This window comes from Vulpes vulpes, chromosome 7 (assembly GCF_048418805.1).
Source record: "Vulpes vulpes isolate BD-2025 chromosome 7, VulVul3, whole genome shotgun sequence".
Classification (NCBI taxonomy): domain Eukaryota; kingdom Metazoa; phylum Chordata; class Mammalia; order Carnivora; family Canidae; genus Vulpes; species Vulpes vulpes.
The window spans coordinates 121,696,964-121,719,232 of NC_132786.1; the positions used below are offsets into that span (position 1 = coordinate 121,696,964).

Sequence of the window (22,269 nt, forward strand, 5' to 3'; positions counted from 1 at the left end):
TAAATGGGGCTTAAAAAAAAAAAAAAAGCTCTGTAAAGTCAGTAGTACAAATAGCTGTACTGCTTTTTAATCTCAAATAGCCCAATCATGCTACACAGGGGAAACTAACCCCCACTTTGAAAAAGCAAGACATACAGGAGGCCACCGTCTGCTCGCATCTAAGGAAGGAGCAAGAGACAAAGCACAGCAGGAAACACCCAAAAAGAAGCAACTTTGGGGGAGAGCTGCACACAACCGAAGGACACACAGTAGGTAAGGAGCAAACTAGAGAAGCGTGGTTATTTTCCTTTCCTAAATACATTAAAAATGTTAATATTTTGCTTAGTCATTAGTATTCTTACGTTGACTCCTTTTTTTTGTTTGTTTGTTTTTTACTCGGTCTTCCACGGTGAGTCTGGGAAGCACACCAGTCACGGGACATGCGCTTAGTGCCCAGTACTTGGGCTCTGCTGCATTTATCACAAATGGGACGTGTTAGTCCTGATTAGCCTCCTTTCCGAGGCAGGAGGTCCCACGAGCGCAGGGACGGTCTAGATCCTGCTGTCCCCCGAGCGCCCAGCACCTGCCAGGACAGAAAGTGCCAATACATACCTGCCGGTGAGATGCTGGAGGACTGGCACGGAGAAGGCCACCGGGAGAAGGCGGCCGATGCTCAATGACTCCAGTGTGAATTCTCAGGGGGCACAAACACAATATCCTTTAAAAATAACAAGGGTTTATTCCCTGGCACTGAAATTGCTTTAGAAATTACTGGTTGCTGTCACGAGTTAGAAAAATAATGTGCTCTTCTCCCGGAGGAGTTATTTTTATTCACAACCTCCTCTCCCGTCTACTCAGGCCTCGTAATACTCCCAGGAGCGAACCACCTCGCGCTTAGAGCCCTCGCGCAGGATTCAGAGTTCCACGGAACCTGTACGTTAATACGTGTCAACTGTAACTGCCTCCTCAGATCCCTTCTCTCCCTTTTTCTGTCAATCTGCTTTCCAAAGCGGTTAACGTAATCTCCCTTAAACACTGTTTTTGTCATATCCTTTCCTACCCGAGCCCACGGTGAATTTCAATCCTCCACTGTTTGAAATTTAAACTCATTAAGAATTTAACATATTAACGATTCCCATTAAGGGTTTCTGAGGTTCTCCCGTTAATTGTGCTACCCATCATCCCTCCAGACCAGACTCCCACCTTATCATCATCCCTCACAGGGGCACAGAAATGCGCGGAAGCCCTGATGCAGCCACGCAGAGGGGATGAAGGTCTCCTCTCCAGACACCAGCGAGGGCTCGCTATTTTGTCAGGACGCTACAAGAGGACGTAAACGACCCTCCAGAGTGTGCGTGAAGGACTTCTCTCCAGTCGCTCATCAGGGAAAATCACTGTCAACTCCAAAGTAATTTCTAGGGATTACTTAGACGCTTGTCTAAAATGATCTCTTTAAAAACTATTTGATTCTGTTGATGTAGCCTTTGTGGGAGGGAACCTGAACTCTCTCCCAAAGTCAATGATACATCTGCATTTTAACACGCTGATTACTGAGAATATCGAACTCTTTATTGGCAGCGAATCTATTATTATCCTGACTATATAACCCACCCTCACAAATTCCCTGTAACTCTAACTGGAAAAAAAAAAAAAAGAATTGAAGGATTACATAATTCAAGGAAATCAATACAACAAACAGCCTTTCATGAAAACCACTCAATTTAATGACTCAATTTACCACCTGCCATTTCTAAAGATGCAAATGAAAAGAGAAAAGGTGATCCAGTATCAAAAAAGATTAAAAAATTAAATAAAACGTGAGTACAAAAGACAGAGTTAATGATGACTACAAAGGGAAGGATAAGGAAATGGCAGTTCCTTGACTATTGATTGGATCCTTGTCCATTTTATGAATCTTTACCTTCCTGCAGTAAACTCGGATCGTTCAGCCCGCAAATGTCCCAACGTGTTCTCATGCAGAAGACGAGAGGATCCTCATTACGGAAAAGCGCCAACTTTTTGCGCTCGGTATGATAATTAGAGGAACCGTTTAAGAACTCCATGGATGCTCTTGGGCGTCATCCTAGCTGCCATTCAGGCCCTCCGAGTCCTGCAGGATGCGCTTGTTTGTCGTCACCTGGAGCCGATGGACCAGGAGCGAAGCGCAGATGGAGGGGTGAAGGGCGGCGACCGCCCAATGACTCGTGCGCGGCTTCGGCGGCCCAGCAGGTGACAGGTGCGTGGGGAAGGCCCTGGGCACCCACCGCGTCTAAGGCAGAGCCCCCACCGACGCCTCGAGCTTCCACTGTCAAGGGCAGGGGCCCCGCGGGAGGCGGCCACGCCCGGGGTCGGGGCAGCGCGGAGCCCAGCGCGGGGACCCGTGGGGACACAGCTTGCGGTGCCAGGCCCTGCTCGCGTCCTGCTCCCACGGGGGCCTGCAGTCCTGAGCGTCCCCCCAGAAGCGGCCCTGCGGCCCCCGGGGAGCCAGGAGGTTGGCCAAGGCGCCCGTCCGGGTCCCGGAGGACGGAGCCGCCTCCTTCCAGCCCCCCGCGACTGCGAGCAGGTGGCCGCGCCACCGAGCCGGAGCCTCCACATGGCCCAGAACACGACGTCAGCGAGGAGAAGGCGCGGGCCGCAGGCGGGAGCTCGGGCTGGCGGCGCCCAGGCCTGTGCTGCACCGGCCGGGCCCACGCGCCTAGGAAGCCACTTTCAAAACGGACACATATGATCTGACCCCCAGCACACCCTCGAAGCTTCCCGAATTGTGAAGCCCTGCTGGGGGGGAGTGGTTCTGCTTTAGGGCAGCACCTGACACACCACTGCTCCCCGTCCAAGGTCCAAGGTGCCCTCACAGGCAAGCACTCGGGACCGCGGCAGCCCCGCACCCCCGCACCCTCCTGCAGCAGAGCTGGCGAGGACGTAACAGATGGGCCTTGGCTTCCAACCCGCCGCCCCCAGCCTGGGGAGAGCTCGGCCCTGGGCAGGAAGAGGCACCAGCACTCTCTGAGGTAGGAAGACCGCCACCACTGATCTTAGGACACGGGATGGCCTGTAACCCTCAAAGCATGAAGAGAAGGGGAAGGTTTAAGGGGAAGATCTTTCTACTAAGATTGAGGTTCGACTGGAAACAGTTTTTTCAAGAACCCTCTTTGTGCCGGCCCCCGGCTAGGCGCTGTAGCCTGTCTTCCCATTGAATTCTTCCAATTTGGAGCCAAGTCCGTGACCACACACCGAGACCAGAGAGATGTGATATCAAAGCACCCACCCAGCCCCATTTACCTGGAAATTTAAAAGCTGATTTAAAGGCCAAACGGCTGTCATACCCAGACATCAGCACACAGACAGTCCTTACCCCCTAACCTGGGGAGTCTCAACTTCTCTGCACATAAAAGTTACCGCTCAGGCTTGAATATACAAAATCACGTCTTATGAATTATTTCAGAGCTTCCCCAGGGTTTAGTCTCTGCAATATTCTAACCATTAGAACCTAACACCTGTAGGAGCCCCCTCTCCCCTCACCTGCACGGCTGAGTGCCTAGTTGGTGCCTGATACCAAGAGTGAACTCGATCCATGGTTTGCTTTCCATGGAGGAGTTTCAAGAGAAGTGTTAAGGGCTTGTCACATCTAGCAGTTTATTTTAGCGGAGGGCAAGCGTGTGGACTCCAATGGTCCACTAAAGGCAGGTCAACATGCACACATTCAAGCAGAACACATCCAGACCCTGTTGAAACAATTTTTTTTTTAATCATTCCTAGGTCACTTTCAGCACTACGTGAAGCAATCCTCCGCTCCTCTATCCAATCCTATGTGAAAAAGTTAAAAAGGAATTTTATTTTAGAACAGATACACCTTTAGAAATATATAATAAATCTTAAGGTCCGAAAGAAGAGGGCTTTTGACTACAAAATTCATTTAACGTGAAATTCTAAACCGAACTGGGACAGACTGGATGGGAAAAAGTGAAACTGAAGATAGGATCTTGCCTTTCACAAAATTTCATGTGGAGAACTTACCTTATCAATCTTATTTTAGGTGCACAGCACCTTAACTAAAAACCATCATCGGCTTGTCTTAACCGTCTGAAGAAAGATACTGTTCACCTGCTAAGTGACAAGAGTGACAAACAAGCACATTTTCCATGCCTTCTTAAAGGGCAATAATTATAAGCATCTGAGATACATTTCTTAGACAACCACCGTGACACCCTGCCTTCACTCTGGCTCTCCTGCAAACACTTCCGTCTGCCTTGTAGCTAGGGTGACCTTTGCAATTTTTTTCCCCTGACAATGATGATCAATTTTAAAGATGGACATTAAATATTTACATTTAATAAATTAAAATTTTAAAGCAAAAAAAAAAACCAAAAAACCCCTAAACACAATATAACTGGGCTATTAGGATGATCTTTTAGAAAATCGTATCACATCACTGGCATTCTCAAGCTTAAACACTTCAACGGCTGCCCTGAAGAAGACAAAATCCAACCTTATCATGGCCTTCACCCTCCAGCATGGTCGGGCCTCCGCCTGGCTCTGCATCTGATCCTGTGCCATTTGCTGGGTCAGTCTCTGATTTCCTGCAGGTCCTATAAATTGTCAAGCTCCTTCCTCTCTTAGGGCCTTTGAATGTGCCGCTCCCTTTGTAAGAACACTGTTCTTCCAACTAGATTCACGCTACCCCGCCACGTCTCAGGGCTCCGGGTGGGCGGGGGGGGGGTGGGGGGGGTGAGTGTGTGTGTCACTTTCTCCGAAGAGAACTTTCCTGACCCAATCTAAAGTAATCTCCCTTCTCATGGCATTCTTTCCTTTGGCAATCGTAATTTGAACTTAGATGTTTTGGTTTATTGTTTTAATGTCACTCTCTCCCACTGGACTCTAAGAGAAAACTCAGGCTCCTTGTTTCCCACTCCTGAAACCTGGGACATCCTTTTGAATGAACGCACACATGGACTGCCTTCTCGAAGATCCTCACCAGGCTCAAATGGCATTTCAAATATACAATACAGACTTTTCCTTTCTTATTTGTTCAATACCCATTTACATTTTGACTCCAAACACTGAAAGGCAGAAGCTAAAATCTCTTACGTTTCTCTCCAAAAGAATCACAAAGAGAAGGCAGATTTTTGAGTAGTGCCTTGGATCCTTGTTTCTTCTTCTAATCAAGACAGAGTTAGTCACGAACATGGCAAATGAAATTCCCATAAGAATACGTGGCCTGTAGCTTAGCCACTGAGTGTTACAATGAGGTGGCTAAAAGGTTATCAGAATGCCTCAGAGGTGCACTCGGTATTCTCAGATCAAAGGAAGTCATTCTTAAAAGGAACTGTTAAGTGAACAGTCCCCCAAATTATGAAAATCTTCAAAGTGCACAAAATGTATTCCTGTTTTCATGCCATTTGTAACTCTGCATCTATCCCGAGCCCAGTGTAAAACAAACAAGCTTTAATTTTCCTCACAAATGTCCTAATGATTCACAAATAATCATCAGCAAGAAGATGCTGCTTGAGTGAGTTCTGCTGCTAAATAATAGTGATAAACATTTTGCTTTCATAGCACTATCAACCTCCATTTCTTAATATATAAAAAAGCACTATTTTGCCTGGTGTTCCATTTTTTCTTTCCTTTCACTAACAGTAAATGTTCATGAGGGAAAATAAAATTTCTCAGAAGAGTGAAAATTGATGTTTCCTATGTCTGTCTTACTGGGCAAAATATAACGCTAGTTACAAATCATCAGCTATTTGTATTTTATGAAGAGTGATTTGCATTCAGAAACAACACACTGCGTCTGGTCAACTCCTCTTCCTGTTTCTCCAGACATGGAACAAAGGCGTTATCTCAGCGGACAGGAAAGGAAACAATTTATGTTTTCATGAATTCAGCTCTGCTCAGCAAATTAATTCATTCATTAATTAAAATGAACAAAAAAGGGTATATTTTGGTCAATCAATTGCCTGAAATCATAGGAGAATTCTGAAATACAAAAGACTCCATGTTCTACTTAGCTGAAATCAGAATGCTCCTCTTTTATCATGACTTAGCAGACATGTCATAGGAGGAAAACCTCACAATACTCTGTAGCATAGCAGTGGCTGCTTTCAAAACCAGAGTGGAAGCATTATTCTGTTAGGTGATTTTAATTTATTTGAAGAGATTGCCTCTGTTCTATTGAAGACTCAACCCTGAGCCATAGAACTATAAAGGTTTTTTTTATATATATATAAAAAGCATTTAATTTCTACGTAAAAAAACTATAATACAATTTTAAATAAACGTGGTATGTTGTGAAATTTGTTTAATGGGCATTTTCAAATGTTTAGTTTAGAGGGAAAATAAAATATAAATAAAATTTTAAAAATCACTACCATAATAAAATGTATTTTTAATTCCAGTATAGTTAATACATAGTGTGTATTAGTTACAGGTCTCCAATATGGTGATTCAACAATCCTATACATTACACAATATTATGATAAATGAATTTATCACTCATTTATCACACAACCTACTTCACTCATCCCTCCACCAACCTCTCCTCTAGTAACCATCAGTTTGGTCTCTATTTAAAAGTTTGTTCTTTGTCTTTTTTCTTTGTTCATGTATCTTTTAATTCCACATATGACTGAAATCACATATTTGTTTTTCTTTGATTGATTTGTTTGACTCAGCAGTATATCTTCTAGATTCATTCATGTTGTTGCAAATGGCAGGATTTCATTCTTTTTTCTAATATTCCATCGTGTGTGTGTATACACACACATACGTACATAAACATATGCACACATCACTTCTTTATCCATTCATCTAACAATGGGCATTTGGGCTGCTTCCATAACTTGGCTATTATAAATTATGCTGCAATAAACATATAGGTTGCATATATCTTTTCAAACTAGTGTTTGTGTATTCTTTGGGTAAATACCCAATAATGGAATTACTGGATCACAGGGTAGCTCTATTTTTAACTTTTTACGGAACTTCCATACTGTTTTCCACAGTGGCTGCCCCAGTTTGCATTCCCCCAATACTGGATGAGGGTTCCTTTTTCTCCACATCTTCAACACTTGTTGTTTCTTGTGTCTGATTTTAGCCCTTCTGACAAGTGTTAAGGTGATAGTTAACTGTGGTTTTGAATTGTATTTCCCTGATGATTAGTGATGTTGAGCATTTTTTCATAAGTTTGTTTGCCATCTGGGTGTCTTCATTGTAGAAATGTCTGTTCATATCTTCTGTCAATTTTTAATTAGATTTTTTTTTTTTTTTGGTGTTGAGTTGTATAAGTTCCTTATGTATTTTGGATACTCTTTGTTGGAGAAGTCATTTAAAATATCTTCTCACACTCTACTGATTGTCTTTCAGTTTTGTTCATTGTTTCCTTTGCTGTGCAGAAGCTTTGTATTTTGATGTAGTCCTAATAGTTTATTTTTGCTTTTGTTACCCTTGCCTCAGGAGACCTATCTAGAAAGATGTTGCTATGGCCAATGTCAGAGAAATTAATTACTGCCTATATTCTGTTCTAGGATTTTCATGATTTCAGACCTCACATTTAGATCTTTAGTCCACTTTGAGTTTATTTTTGTGTATGGTATGAGGGAGTTGTCCGGTTTCATTCTTTTGTATACAGCTGTCCAGCTTTCCCAACACCATTCACTGAAGAAACTTTTTTTCTCATTGCATATTATTGCCTCCTTTGTTGAAGATTAATTGACCATATAATTGTAGGCTTATTTCTGGGATTTCTATTCTGTTCCATTGATCTATGTGTCTATTTTTGTGCCACTATTACTATTTTGGGTTTAACTTTATTTTTTTAGTGGTCTCTACACCCAATGTGAGCTTAAACTCACAACCCCGAGCTCAAGAGTCACCTGCTCTTCCAACTGAGCCAGCCAGGTCCCCCAGTACCATAATACTGGTTTTATTACTCCAGCTTTATAGTATATATTGAAATCTGGGATTGTGATACCACCAAGTTTAGTTCTTTTTTTAAGAATGCTTTGGCAAAAAAGAAAAAAAAAAGAAAAAGAAAAAAGTAGAATGCTTTGGCTATTCAGGGTCTTCTGTGGTTTCACAGAAGTTTTAGTTATTATTTGTTCTAGTTCTGTGACAAATGCTATTAGTATTTTGATAGGGACTGCACTGAATATGTATATTGTTTTAGGTAGTACGGACATTTTAACAGTATTTGTTCTTCCAATTCATGAGCATGAAAGTTCTTTCCATTTCTTTGTGTTGTCTTTAATTTCTTTCATCAAGATTTTATAGTTTTCACACTACAAATCTTTCATCTCCTGGGTTAAATTTATTCTTAGGTACTTTATTATTTTTAGTGCAATTGTAAATAGGATAGTTTTCTTAATTTCTCTGCCAACTCATTATTAGTGTATAGAAATGCAACAGATTTCTGTATATTGATCTTGTATTCTGACCTTAACTGAATTCATTTATTACTTCTAACAGTTTCTCAGTAGAGTCTTTAGGGTTTTCTACATTTAGTAACATGTCATCTGCAAATAGGGACAGTTTTACTTCTTATCAATTTGGATACTTTTATTTTTCTTGTCTGATTGCTATGGCTAGGACTACTCTGTTGAGTAAAAGTGATGAGAGTAGACATCTTTGTCTTATTCATGATCTTAGGGGAAAAGCTCTTAATTTTTTTTACCATTGGGTATGATGTTAACTATCAGTTTTTCATATAAAATATGTTGAGGTATGTTCCCTGTAAACCTACTTTGTTGAAATTTTTTTTTATCATGAATGGATGTTGTACTTATAATGAAATGTATTTGAGCAGCATTTTCTTGACCAATATCACTTTATAGAAGTGTTTCCCAAATGGGGGCAACTGTGGAACCCAAGGGAAGACCCGTGCAGAGGTGCTACTAGCATCTAATAAACAGATAGACCAGGGCTTCGGCAAAGCATATCACAACGTACAACATAGCCCTCTTCTCGCAATAACCACAACAAATACCAGTCCCAAGTATCAATAGTGCTGAAGTGAGATAACCTGCTTCAAAGCAAAAACCATTCAAAGCATTGTTTTAAATTGAGTTTTGAACCCAATGAACTGTTCATGTTTTTTAAAAAGGAAGATCATTCTAGACAAAATCTGAACATATGTAGTCACAATCTGAGAAAACTAAAGCATGGCCCAAATGACATGACTTGGAACAATTTTAAACATATAAAAGGGGGACGCCTGGGTGGCTCAGCGGTTGAGCATCTGCCTGTCACTCACAGCATGATCCCAGAGTCCCAGGATTGAGTCCCACACTGGGCTCCCTGTATGGAGCCTGCTTCTCCCTCTGCCTATGTCTCTGCCTCTCTCTGTGTCTCTCAAGAATAAATAAGTAAAATCTTAAAAAAAAAAAAAACATATAAAAGGTATATACAAAAATAAATAAATAAAAGGTATACACAACGTTGTAAGTGGAAAGAATTTTGGCATAATTGTCTCCACTTATATTCATTTTGAACTTTCATTTTTAGACCTAGTACACAGTAGGTATTCACCAAATATTTGAGGGAAAGAGGAAAGGAAAGATCTATTTTCTTGTACCATACCCCAGGATATTTTATAACATTAAACCAAACAAATGGACTACATTAGGTTATTAGATGTCCTCCAAAGTCCTCCCTTCCTCCATATTACTGAAAGGAAGCCAGCCAGCCAGAACAATTACCCAGTCTCCAACTCTGCTGGGTGTGTCCACAAAAGTTCTCCCTGACACACATGATGTTGCTTTTCTTCATTCCCTCTCTTGCTCCCTTTACCATAGGTTTGGGATGCAGACATGGCACTGACACAGTTTCAACCATGCCAAAGAGTCTAATACCCTATGGAAAGCCATAAGATAGATATAATTTGGGCTACTGAATGACCTACTTGGCTTAGAACTACTTCTCCAGCACAGATCGCTCACTTCCAGAAGGGTACATGAGAAATAAACTTCGTATTTAACCTATCATACTTTGCGCCTCTTTGTTTCAGTCACTTATACAAGGCAATTCTATAATCTGATATCCCCTATGACACAAGTACTATAAATGCATTCTGTCTGAAAAATTGTTAAACTGGTAATTTAAAGAAGTTTCAGTGCAAATAATACTTGAAAATCTGTGTTTTATAGTAACTATAGGTTATGAGGAAGAAATGCCATGTCAATAATACTGCTAATTCTCATTTATCAATCTAAAAGGAAAAAGAAGGCATACAAGAAATCTGGATCTGATTGTCCAAGGAATTCATAGTTTCAGTGATGTAATATTTATGTAAACTCACACTAATGACAGCCAGCTGGACCCTGTAAAATGTAGGCTGAAACACAATTTTGACCCCTAAAATTCTGTAATTATAGCATTTTCATCTTCTTGTCCTTGTTTCCCTTTGATTAAGGCACTGATAAAAATTCTAGAAGCAAGAAGGAAAAGAAGTGAAAGCCAGAAGATTCCACAAACTAAACCTTATCAAATAGATGATCTCTTAACAGGTTATATATTCAAATTTTGAATATGCAATTAAATTTAATTCAAATGGCTCTGTATCTCTCATGGTTTTCAGAAAATGTAGCTGCTTCTCCTAGAGCACATTCTCAATTAAACTTCAGTTTTTTCTTCCAAACTTCATTTGGCATATCTGTTTAGTCAAAGATTTATTCCTACTTTTTGTGGATGAGGGGCAATCACTGATAAAATACCTCTTATGCAATTAAAATATATTTCAGTTAAGCAGTTCATATTTTACAATAATGCTACACTTATTAAAATATAATCTCCCCAACAAAAATTAATCTCCTGAATATTATATGTTATAAAGTCAAGGACTTCTCCTGGGAAATATTTTTACCTTAAACACGAAAGTAATAAAAGTACCAAGATACCTATTGTAATTTCATAACATCTTCCCCTCCAAATCATATTTATGAATTGTTCTGATAAGTTTATTGCCATTAATCCAATAATCTACATAATTGTTTGTGATAACTTGAAAATCAAAAAAACCCAAGGGCCACCTGGGTGGCTTAGTCAGTTAAGCATCTGGCTCTTGATTCTGGCTCAGGTCATGATGTCAGTGTCATAAGATCAATCCCCGCATTGGGTTCCACACTGAGCGTCGAGCCTGCTTTGGATTTTCTCTCTCCCTTCTGCCCAGTACTGCCCCTGCTGCCACTCACACTCTTAAAAAAAAAAAAAAAAACAAACTCTTAAAAAAAAACACATCAGGGTAGCATGATTTAAAAGTAAAGCTTGGTCTAAAATATCTTTTTAAAGATTCTAAAATTCTAAAGGATTTGAATGCCTCATAACACAATCATTTCTAAATTTTCATATAGTTCATGGTGTAAGCTATATTTTTAAAGGAATCACAATTTATATATTAATTTTAAAAATATTTCCTACATTCAGAGAAATATTACTTTTGACATTTTTTTTAAAACAAGATGTATTTGTCTCCCAATTGAATAGCAATATACTGATTGCTGATTGAGCAGATTTTGAATTTTAATTCAGGAATATCTTTATCGCATTATATGAAATAAAAATAAAAGTTTCACATTCTCTCTCCTACCCATTTTTTTTAGCCAGCCACTAATTTATATTCCATTAGTAAAGCAAAAGGCAACTAAACGACACATCTGAACCCAAGTAAATAGTACCCTAGTTTCAGTAGTTCCAGTGAATGCACTCAAGGGAACAGTGAGTGACCACAGTGAGTCTACGACGGCTACGACAAATATAGGAAAATGGTATCATCTACTCTTAAAATTATCTAAACAAATCAATCACAATTCTCAAAATTTTAAAAATGACAAAAGCTTTAAGAATCTCCAAACATACCAAGTTCATGGATGCTACATTTTCTACCGGAGATGAAGTCACCATCTCCCTGGGCTTCCTTTTTGTTTGTCTAGATTTTAATCTATAAACAAAGTAGGCTGGTGTCAGCCAGTGCTTCTCCACAGGCCAGTCCCCTAGAAGGTGATTTGGAAATAGGCAGAGCACTTTGTTTTCACGGTGACCGGCACGTAGGGCAGGGCGAGGGGTGTGCCAACATCCAGGAACTGTCTCAAGTATCCCTGAACTTTCAAATGTCCCTCTATTCATTCCTTTCATAGAACCTTCTCAGTATGACCACTTGAGCTAAAGAGCAACTCCTTTTACACATAAGTTGTTTTAATTTAGTTTTAACAAACATTAATTTTCCAGGGCCTCAACTTCCATGTAAATGGGCACTTTTGTTTGGAATTTTACCAAGATTCATTCACCATCTCAGGGGAAAAAAAAAAAAATCACCTCATGCATGGCAATTCGCTCAACTGTATCGGACTCCCGATAAGCACGCCTGGATCAGGATTCTTTTGCAATGACTGCACTCATGGCAATGCCACCAATAGGTGCAAACCGCCACTTACTTTATCATGTCTTCCACTAGACATGTGTGAGCATTTGTACACTGAAATGCGTATTTTGTTATAAATTATTTCCTGTTATCACAATCAGGGCAGTGTACTGGTTATTTTTAACATAACCTACTTACATATACAGTTATCTATACACTTCATTGTGGAATAGTTAAACAGTAATGCAAAACATTTTATAAAAGAAACCAACCCCCCCCCCACCAAAACCCCCACTAAATTTGGAGGGATGCAAACCACTGACCTAGATTATGTAGTAAGGCTCCTTGCAACTCCAACATTTCTTGATTCTACGGAAAACTTTCATTTTGGCAAGCCCTGATCATTACCAAACCTTTAACTCTACTCTTATATTTGAAAGCATAGCGATTAAGTTAAAAAGAGAAATAGGGACGCCTAGGTAGCTCAGCGGTTGAGCATCTGCCTTTGACCCAGGGCGTGATCCTGGGGTCCCGGGATCAAGTCCCACACTGGGCTCCCTGCAGGGAGCCTGCTTCTCCCTCTGCCTGTGTCTCTGCCTCTCTCTCTCTCTGTCTCTCATGAATAAATAAATAAAATCTTTAAAAAAGAGAGAGCGAGAGAGAAATAGTACGGTTGCTCAGATGACAGGTAAAAACACAGACTCTGCTAAACTTTCAAACATTTGCACAAGTGGTGGGAGATGTCACAGTAGCTGATGCCTTTTTCAGAAGGCAGAGACAGAAAAATACCAGAGGTAGAACTGGAGCCTCCATATCCATTTGGTCTCAAAAGTCTACACTATTGGGCTCACAGGTGTCCCTGTCCCTCCTTTGGGCTGAGTGCAATTTTGTCTGTGATATACTGTCTTAGCAATTCTCCCACAAAGTTCATTTGTCAAGAAAATATACGCTGGCAAGCAATGCAAATGCTTCAAGTGTGGAATGAGGTGAATACCTCTCACAACCAAACCTCCTGCACAAGTCTACTTGGCAAAGCTTGTCATTCAGAAAGCACCACCTCAACTCAATATTGGCAGCTGGTATAACCCTACTCCCATTTTTCTGAGGCAATCACTCTCTGTCATCAGACTGAGGAGTAATTATCCCCACGGTACCAATTTCCAGCCTGTGAAAATTAACTGTAGCCACCCCTTCCCTACACAACTGGATTCTCAGCACACCCACCTTCTTCATTATGTCTGACCATCCACCGTTGTTATTATACCTCTTTCCCCCACTCTATTAGCTCCCATATGGGGCAGAAATTCAGCATCTATAGATGTTCATATATTAAATAACCTCCTAAGACAAAGTTTGAGGACCCCCCACCTTGGGGGGAGAGAGGGGGTGTTCAGAAAATAAGCCCGTACTTCATAGATAATAAATATAGTCATCCTGGCCAAATAACCAAGATTATATACAAAGTATTTACTATAAAAGAAATAAAACAGAAACACTTAGGTTTGGCTAATACACCAAAACAAGTACAAGACTAACAACCACCAATGACAAAACTGTGCATCAAGAAAACTTAATGTTATGTTTAAAGCAATAAAAATCTTAAATATTTAAATAATGTATAGAATACTTCACAAGCTGTGAAAATTTCAAAATTTCTAGAAGATCGGATGAAAACGTAATGCAACAATGGGAAGGTATATGTAGTTTTTAAGAGATAGACATGTTAGTTTTTAACTCTTCAGAGTTTCAGAAAATAAGAAGTCATTTATAATTTACACAGGAAGGAAAAGCTCTATTATCAGCAACATCTTTTATAAATGACTCTCTTAATTTTTTCCTCCCTGACCTCACAGGCACATATGATACCAAACTTCCAATTTTCTAAAAACTTATAACCAAATAACCACATGAAACAAAACAGCTTAAGTCTCAAGTTTCTCATGCTAAACACTTTAGTCTCAATCCCCATCATTAGACTGACCATCTGACTTCAGTGTTTGGGGTTTATAAAGATTATGGGTTGGCATTTGGGGTGAGGGGTACATTTTAATCGGATGTAACATTTTAAATATACATGGTTCAAAAATTAAGAAAAGCAGCTTTGCCATTGGCCCTGAAGAAAGAAAATGATACAGCAACGGGGCTTGGCCCCAGAAGCTTCTTACCCGCAGGGCCTCGATGACCAGGTCTCTGGCCTCCAGCTCCCCTTCCATCACGCTGAGGAGCATCCGAAGCTCTGATTTACTGAGAGTGTCCACATCAAACTCTTTTTTCTGTAACACAAATATTGAAGAAGCAATCACAAAGCTCTTCATAAGACAATTCACACATCTTCAGGTACGCAATGGATCATTTTTATCTCAGTGGCTCAGCAAATCCCAGCAGCGCAGGGGCCCTATTCAGCAGCAGACAATCTATGCCCAGACCTTCTAGGAGGGGGTAGAAACCAGGAGGCCTAAATCCCAAATCTCTTCACTAAGGAGATCTATTTTCCCCAGCCTGCCTGCCCACCTGGATTCAGAATCTGTTCAAATTGGGGCAGAAATGTTAAGGTCTCTGGAGTTTCTATCAAAACAGGCCTAGTGTAAGTTCAGGAAAAGTTGCAGGGGTAGCAAAGAAAGCACGAGAATGTATTCCTAGAAGGGCCCCAACCAACATAGAGGCTCCTGGGAGGTTATTATAAATTCCAGGACATCCAATAATAACAGGTCATGTTTATAGAAGGCTCTGCAGCAGAGGTAACCAGCTGGCAGCCTTCAGCCAAATCTGGCCTACAGATGTGTGTAACTTGGGCAACAAAGTGTTTTGTTTTTTCACTCAGCCAGCATTTAAAAAAAACAAAATTTTGTAAACCCTGAAGATGTCACCCAAAAATCCAGATCTCTGGTTTCTCTTCAAAATTCAGGTGACCAGCTAGCCCTGGATTTGCATTCCCACAGAGTAATAATCTGCAGAAGCAGGTAGGGGCAGTCCCTTTAGAAGGAGCATGCTCTTCACTTTGCTGCCCTGCCCTCCCCACCACACACACACACACACACACACACACACACACACGCAGGCATGTGTATTCAAGAGGTCTGGCCCCCCCACTCGCATTTAGTCAACTGGGTCCGTGCTCAGGCGAGTCTGGAACCTGCCACGTGGTGATCAAACGCTTGCTTGGGCAATGCCTCCGTAGCTCCTTCCCGTTCCAAAGGTAGGCCAAGTAGAGCAAGCGAGACTTCCAGAGACTCAGTTACACCACGAGGTATTAGCACCGTGGCCCAGGGATTGCAATCCTCATCCATCACTCTTCCAGCCCTGCTGTCTCTTCTCCACTCCTGCTCTGGTAACTGCATCCAGTTTCACCTCTTCAAATCCCACAGATATACCACGATGCCCAAAACTCTTGTCTCCAACTCTGCCCCCTTCTTTCCTGACAAGCTTTCAAGCAGGTCTTTTGGCAGCCAAATTAGAGAAGATCAACTTGAGCCCTCACAGCTCAGCTTGGGGTGAATCCACAGCCCGGGCTCCCTTTACATGCACCATCCAGAGAGCCCTTCTGGGCAGACTCCTTGGATAAACCCACTCCCATCAGAGGGAGAGGGACACGTTCGCCCCCAAATGCCTCAGAATGCCCAACCCTCAGAAGCCATTCTTCAGGCCATTCTGGAACATCATTTCATATTTGCATGGCACCCAAGGGTTTCCAAAGTATTCTCAAAGAACCAAATCTAATATGTAAGGTATTATTGCCCATCTTAGGTTAAGAGAGCCTCAACCCAGAGAAGTTGGATGACACAGCCACCTCGTTCCACCAAGAAACGACAAAACGACAACCAAGTGCTATGACTTGTCTGCACACTTTACAAGCACAGGGACTGCATTCTAGAGATGGAAAATGGTGCCATTCTATCAATCAGCCAATAAGAACTCGTTTAGCACCCAGATACCTGACTGTATATTATCCTCGTGATGACACGTAAGCAAACACTGGCAAGCCCATAAATGATTCCAGGGCCTTTCAAACAGGCATAACCAGAACTGGCTATTTCTCAGTTTCAAAGAAACCTTCTAGGAGGAGATAACAGCACAAAGGGGAAAGAGACCAGAGCTAGCAGGTTCTCCACAGAAAGATTTTAAAAGGGCCCTCCTCTTAAAATTGTTGCATTTTGCACACACATTAGAGCAGTTATTTGGAAAGGCAGGGGCTCAGGATGGAGAAAGAGAAAAGAAAAACCTACAGCCAAGCCTTAAGGATGGGTCATTTCTAGGATGCCCTTGCTCAGAAAATTAAGAGATCTTCCCTGTTGGGGCGCCCACGTGGCCCAGCTGGTTGAGTGCGAGCTCTTGGTTTCAGTTCAGGTCATGATCTCAGTCATGAGACTGAGCCCAACGTTGGGCTGCACGCTCAGCGTGGAGTCTGCTTGAGGATTCTCTCCCTCTGCCCGCGCCCCCTCCCCCCGGAATAAATAAATAAATCTTTAAGGAAAAAAAAAAGATTCCTTGTGAATTGCAGAATCTAATATACTAGGGCTCAAATTCTGCTCCCACTACATAGTGCTGTCACACAGGGTCTTATGACCCAGTCGTTCTCAAAGGTGGGCCGGCAGAAGCAGCATGGGGAGACCTTGTTAACAGACTGGGGGAGGCGAGGGGGCACCTCTGGGGTTCCTGATACAGGTTTGGGGTGGAGCCTTGAATCTGTCTTTGTAAAGAGCTCCTGTTGCTGCTGCTGGTCCAGGATTACCCTGGGAGAGGCATTTCCTGGATCTTATTTGATCTGAACCTAACGTTTCACCCGCAAAGTTCTTACACATGAAGGAAGAAAGTGCTAAATAAAAGTGGTGATTGTTGTTATTTGCACGAGAACACCCAGGTGTTTTATGTAGGGAGGAGTGAGCTATTGGCTATAAGCCTATTTCTTTGAAAATCTACCAGCCTCAGTCCAATAAAAACTCAGTTTATTGACTATGATGAAAGACAGACTCTTTTATCCTGCTTCTTCCCACTGAGATGGGAGAGTAAGCTGCAATTCTTATGTGCTTTAGAGGGTAATGTTTTATTAATGCTGCTGCTGGTTGTTCTAAAGATTTTAATTAATTGTATATTTTATTGTCCTTGTTTCCCCGAAGCTTCATAAGCAAGGCACTCTATTTTAAATACTAATAAATTATGAAAGACATTGCCAAGATTCTGATTCATATTAGAGTCAAGAGTGCTTGCTCTGGTTCCATCATCATCAACATAACATGTGACCTGCAACCAACACTTCTGTTTTTTTAATATACCGCCATCAATAAAAACGGAAATTCATTAAAATAAAAAAGTTATAAAGGTTCTTGCTAAACCACTGATTAGGTCACACCGAAAGGTAAAAAAAAAAAAAAAAAAAATGTTTCCCATAACAGTGTATTAAGTGATGCACTATTCTATTTATTTTTATTTATTTTTTATTTTTAAGGATTTTATTTATTTATTTATTAATGAGAGACACAGAGAGGCAGAGACACAGGCAGAAGGAGAAGCAGGCTCCATGCAGGGAGCCCGATGCAGGACTCGATCCCGGGTCTCCAGGATCACACCCTGGGCTGAAGGCAGGTGCTAAACCGCTGAGCCACCCAGGGATGCCCCAACACTATTTTAAATATAGGGTTTGCCTGCCTGCCGCTCCCTCCCCTAGGCTTCTCACCCCTGGGTCCTCACTAAAAACACTACCACTTCCTGGCCTTCAAGAATAAGATAATTTTAATACTAGTTTCAAATTGTCATTCTACAGTGCTTGATGTTTCTGTCCACTATCCTGGCAAACAGTAAGTATATGAAACCATGTTAAATGTCATTTATTTCACAAATAAATTTGAAGTACTTTAGTATTGAAAATATAAAAAAGCCCAAATGCAAAAATCCCAATAAAAAAGTATCTTTGTTTTGGGGATCCCTGGGTGGCTCAGCGGTTTAGCATCTGCCTTCAGTCCAGGGCGTGATCCTAAAGTCCTGGGATCGAGTCCCATGTCGGGCTCCCAGCAGGGAACCTGCTTCTCCCTCTGCCTGTGTCTCTGCCTCTCTCTCTCTCTCTCTCTCATGAATAAATAAGTAAAATCTTAAAAAAAAAAAAAAAAAGTATGTTTCATATGAAGTGGTATTTATCTGACTTGACACGTGTATAGTACAGAGGTACTCAGGTATAGAAACATTATTAATGTTTTTCCTCTAAGAACAAAATAATGGCTCTAAATTTCTTAATTTTTAAACCATGTTGAGGTATGACTGACATACAAAATGCCGTACTGATTTAATATATACAACTGCATTTGCAGATATAGGAAACCATCACCAGAATCCATGCCATGAATAAATCCATCACTTCCAAGTTTCCTCCTACCCGTTTTTTTTTTTTTGGGGGGGGGGGGCATAAATCTTAAATAGCAAACTAACTTGATAACCTAATTTTCAAAAAAAGAAGATAGGATAGATGCAAACGCCACCACTCCCATAACAAATTAGGATCTCCGACAGGACATCCATGAAAACGTGACACGTCCACACCCTCAACAATGACAACAAAATCACAGCAGACATGTTCACGCCCTAAGCTTTATTATTACTGTCCTTGTTTTCCTAAAGAAAAATCCAGATCTCATTTTTAAGTGACAGCAAGGCAGTCAAAAAAGAAGGGGGGGGGGGAGCTACATTTCAACTCCACAAGCCACACCCCTGCCTGTCATGTTTGTTGTTTTCCAGGAAAAGTGCTTAACACCTAGTTTTAAAAATCTGACACAGGCAGCTTAACCTAATCCAGAGTCTGGTCATCAAATGGAGAGAGAGAGCTCGAGCCTTCTTTGGGATATAAAGGCATATACAAGGGAGGAGACACAACCCCAATCTCTTAGTGTTCAACACAGCAGTCTTCAACAAGCTCTAAATTACTTGGGGGTGGGGGTGGGGGTGGGGGTGGGGAGGGTATTCTTTCAGATTTTCTTATACAGGCTCAGAGAGGGAGGGAGGGAGGGAGAAGACGAAATAGAACCCGGCTGAGTTAAGTCTTCTTCAATTGCCAGAACTAAACCTACGTAGGCCAATACCAGTTCCCTCCACCACCACTCCACACTCTCACCTGGGGCGGGGGGGGGGGGGGGGGGGGGGCGGGGATCTAAAAATATTGGGGTTTATGTAGGGAATTTCAACAGTCACAGCCAAATAGGGCCAGAAGATCCTCACCATATCCTTTAAGAATATAAGGAGTCAGAGCATTGACCATTGACGGCTGCCAGAAAGCACTTAAGAGAGCCGATGCCCCGCAGTGGCAGGAGCACCTCCCAGATCTTTGCCCGAACTTCTGGTCAAAGATCTAGTGACCAAACAGAGAGCCAGATTCATTCTCTGGCACTTCCCGCAGACACCGAGAACGTGTCCTCTGGTTTCAAGTCTCGTGGGCTACCCCGCGTGGGATCAACGAGTTTCCCACACGGCAAAGAGCCAGTGGGCCAGGAGGACATTACTTCATGTGCTCGGGCCTTCAGGTTTCTCGTCGGTAAAATAAGAATGTTGTCCTAAGTGATCTCTAAGATCTCCCCCAGCTCCAAATGTCCGGACTTCACAGGCTATCGGGGTTCCTAGGTTACTGCACTGAGGAAATTTAGGTCCTTTTATGAAGCCTTTGAAAAGTAGTTGAGATAAATTGGTTTTTGCCTCTTTGCTCTGAAGTTACAGACCTGTGTTTTCTTTCCAGTCTAACAGTGCGTGCTAATAATTAATAAGATGCATTCAGAACTTCCCACGTAAGCAAAATGTGTGGCTTGGGGATGAATAAGAGGCGGTGAAGAAGGGGGAAGGCAATGAAATTCACCTTAAAATTTCAAGGAGAAAATAAAAATCTGAAGACTGTATCACCAGCATGGAAAAAAAAATCCACCTTTCCAGGTACACAGAATATTTACAATATTAACATATGAATTCAGACACTTCTGTGGATTTTCATGAAGAAAAGCACATTTTCATGCTCTAAAATGATTTCAAATCTCTCACATTAACTCCTGCTTTGAGATTATTCCCCCCCCCCCCCCCCCATTTCCTCGACTGGGAGGAAAGAGAGTTACTGACAGGGTTTGCATACCTTCGATTTTATTCTTCCTAATGATTTCTCCTCTAATCCGTGGGAATCCTATCTTTCTAGCTATCCTATCCTAGCTCAAATCCCACTCTCAGAGGTCTTGATGGACTCCAGAAATCTCTCCTCGTCTACGCTCAGCCCTACAGACTGCTCTACTGCTTCGTTCAGCAATTAATCACATCCCGCCTCGTGTATTTCTATATTTTCCACCCACACTAGAAATGTGAGGCCAGAGTATTGCATCCTCATGTGATTTTTACGTAACACGCATGCCCACCCACTTTTGGTATAAAATGCCTATTTCGTGCAGTCAGAACACAAAAAGCATATAAATCATGTGTAAAGGACACATCTGGGGCGCCTGGGTGGCTTAGTCTGCTAAGTGTCTGCTTTGGGCTCAGGTCATCATCTTCAGGTCCTGGGATAGAGCCCCACGTGGGGGGTGGGGGCAGTGGTGTTCCTGCTCAGTGATGAGTCTGCTTGTCCCTCTCCCTCCACCCCTTCTCCCCACTCATGCCCACTCTATATTAGTAAATAAAAAAATTAGTATACACACACACACACACACACACACACACCTGTCTTACTAAGACACAAGGTTGTGGCCCACTCTAAGGCCAACCAAGTAACTGGTCAATCATCTTCCATCTTCATTCATCATTTGTTGTTTCAAAAATCAATTAGAGTAATCTAATCTAGGGCCACTTGGTGTGGGGCTTTGAAGGACCATACTGAGAACGGGGGTTACCTCTTCATGGCTTCGCACCTCAAATCAACCCAGCCTGAGGGTTTTCATGCAAGACAAGCAACCTAGGATACTGATGGGAGATAGAGCTCACAAGTAAACAGAATGCCAGGAAGGAAACCTGGTATGGAGAGAACTAATTTTGAGTATAAGCAAACCAGAATGAAAAGCAGAGAAGTAGCTGGGGCAGGGATGACAAGCTCTGATAATTAAGCGCAGCTACATCCCTTTTTCTCCTTTCAGAGCTCCTGTCTGTCTGCATGACCTCTTTGGGAAAAGAAAAAGACCACATCTCAGGATAAAACAAATGCCTATTTCCACTCTAATCCAGCTTTCCCCATGTTCCAACAGCCCTACATGGGACAGCTCCACATGCAAACTCGCATCCAGATCCAATAATTGCCCTTTAAGAAGCTTATCATGCATTGAAGAATGTCAGCTTGACAATCTGTAGGTGGCGAATGGCAGCATGCTGATTTTCAAATGAAGAAGCTGAGACAGAGAGTGCCAGGTGATATTCTTACAGTTACAGAGCCCTTCTGTGGAAGCACTCGGGTCTTTGGAATCGTCTTTTTGCCTTTTCAATGAAATGTAAACGTGTCAGAAGCCAATCATTTGTGAACAAGCATGCAGAGTGATGTTAACTTGGTTATACTGCATTTACTATAACAACCTTGTAACTCCATCCTTTATCTGCTTGGCTATTTACTAACAATATATCTCAAGAGCGGTTTTTTTCCCCTAAAAAAAAAATCAAGATTTCTATGGGCATGGCATCATACTGTGTGCAGCATTAATAACATGATCTCATTATTTTTGTACAAGGTATTTATAAAAGAGTAACACATTTTTAAAAATCCTTTGACTTCAATGTCATCATCATCTTTCCTGTACCTGTTCTCCATTTTTTAACCTAATGTCTAAAAGACAAGTTTCCATGTTATTTATACAAGTCTTTCAAAGGAGCCCCAGTAGAGAAGAATACAACTGAGCACACTGAGATCATCTTTTCTAAAGCAACACTCAGATATGCTTAGGTGGCAAAGTTTATGGGGGCAGAAGGGAGACAAACCGCTCTCTCTTTTCCTGGGCACGTTTAAAGTTGAA

General features: G+C 41.7%; 1 protein-coding gene across 2 annotated transcripts in view; it reads right to left on the reverse strand.

Annotated features, from left to right (window-relative positions):
* Positions 1-22,269, reverse strand: part of CTTNBP2 (cortactin binding protein 2) — a 142,752-nt gene that overhangs the window by 116,151 nt on the left and 4,332 nt on the right. For both annotated transcript variants that reach the window (XM_072764893.1, XM_072764894.1), the window contains exon 2: positions 14,491-14,598. In XM_072764893.1, coding sequence (XP_072620994.1) covers positions 14,491-14,598 — 108 coding nt within the window. The remainder of the gene's footprint in view (positions 1-14,490; positions 14,599-22,269) is intronic.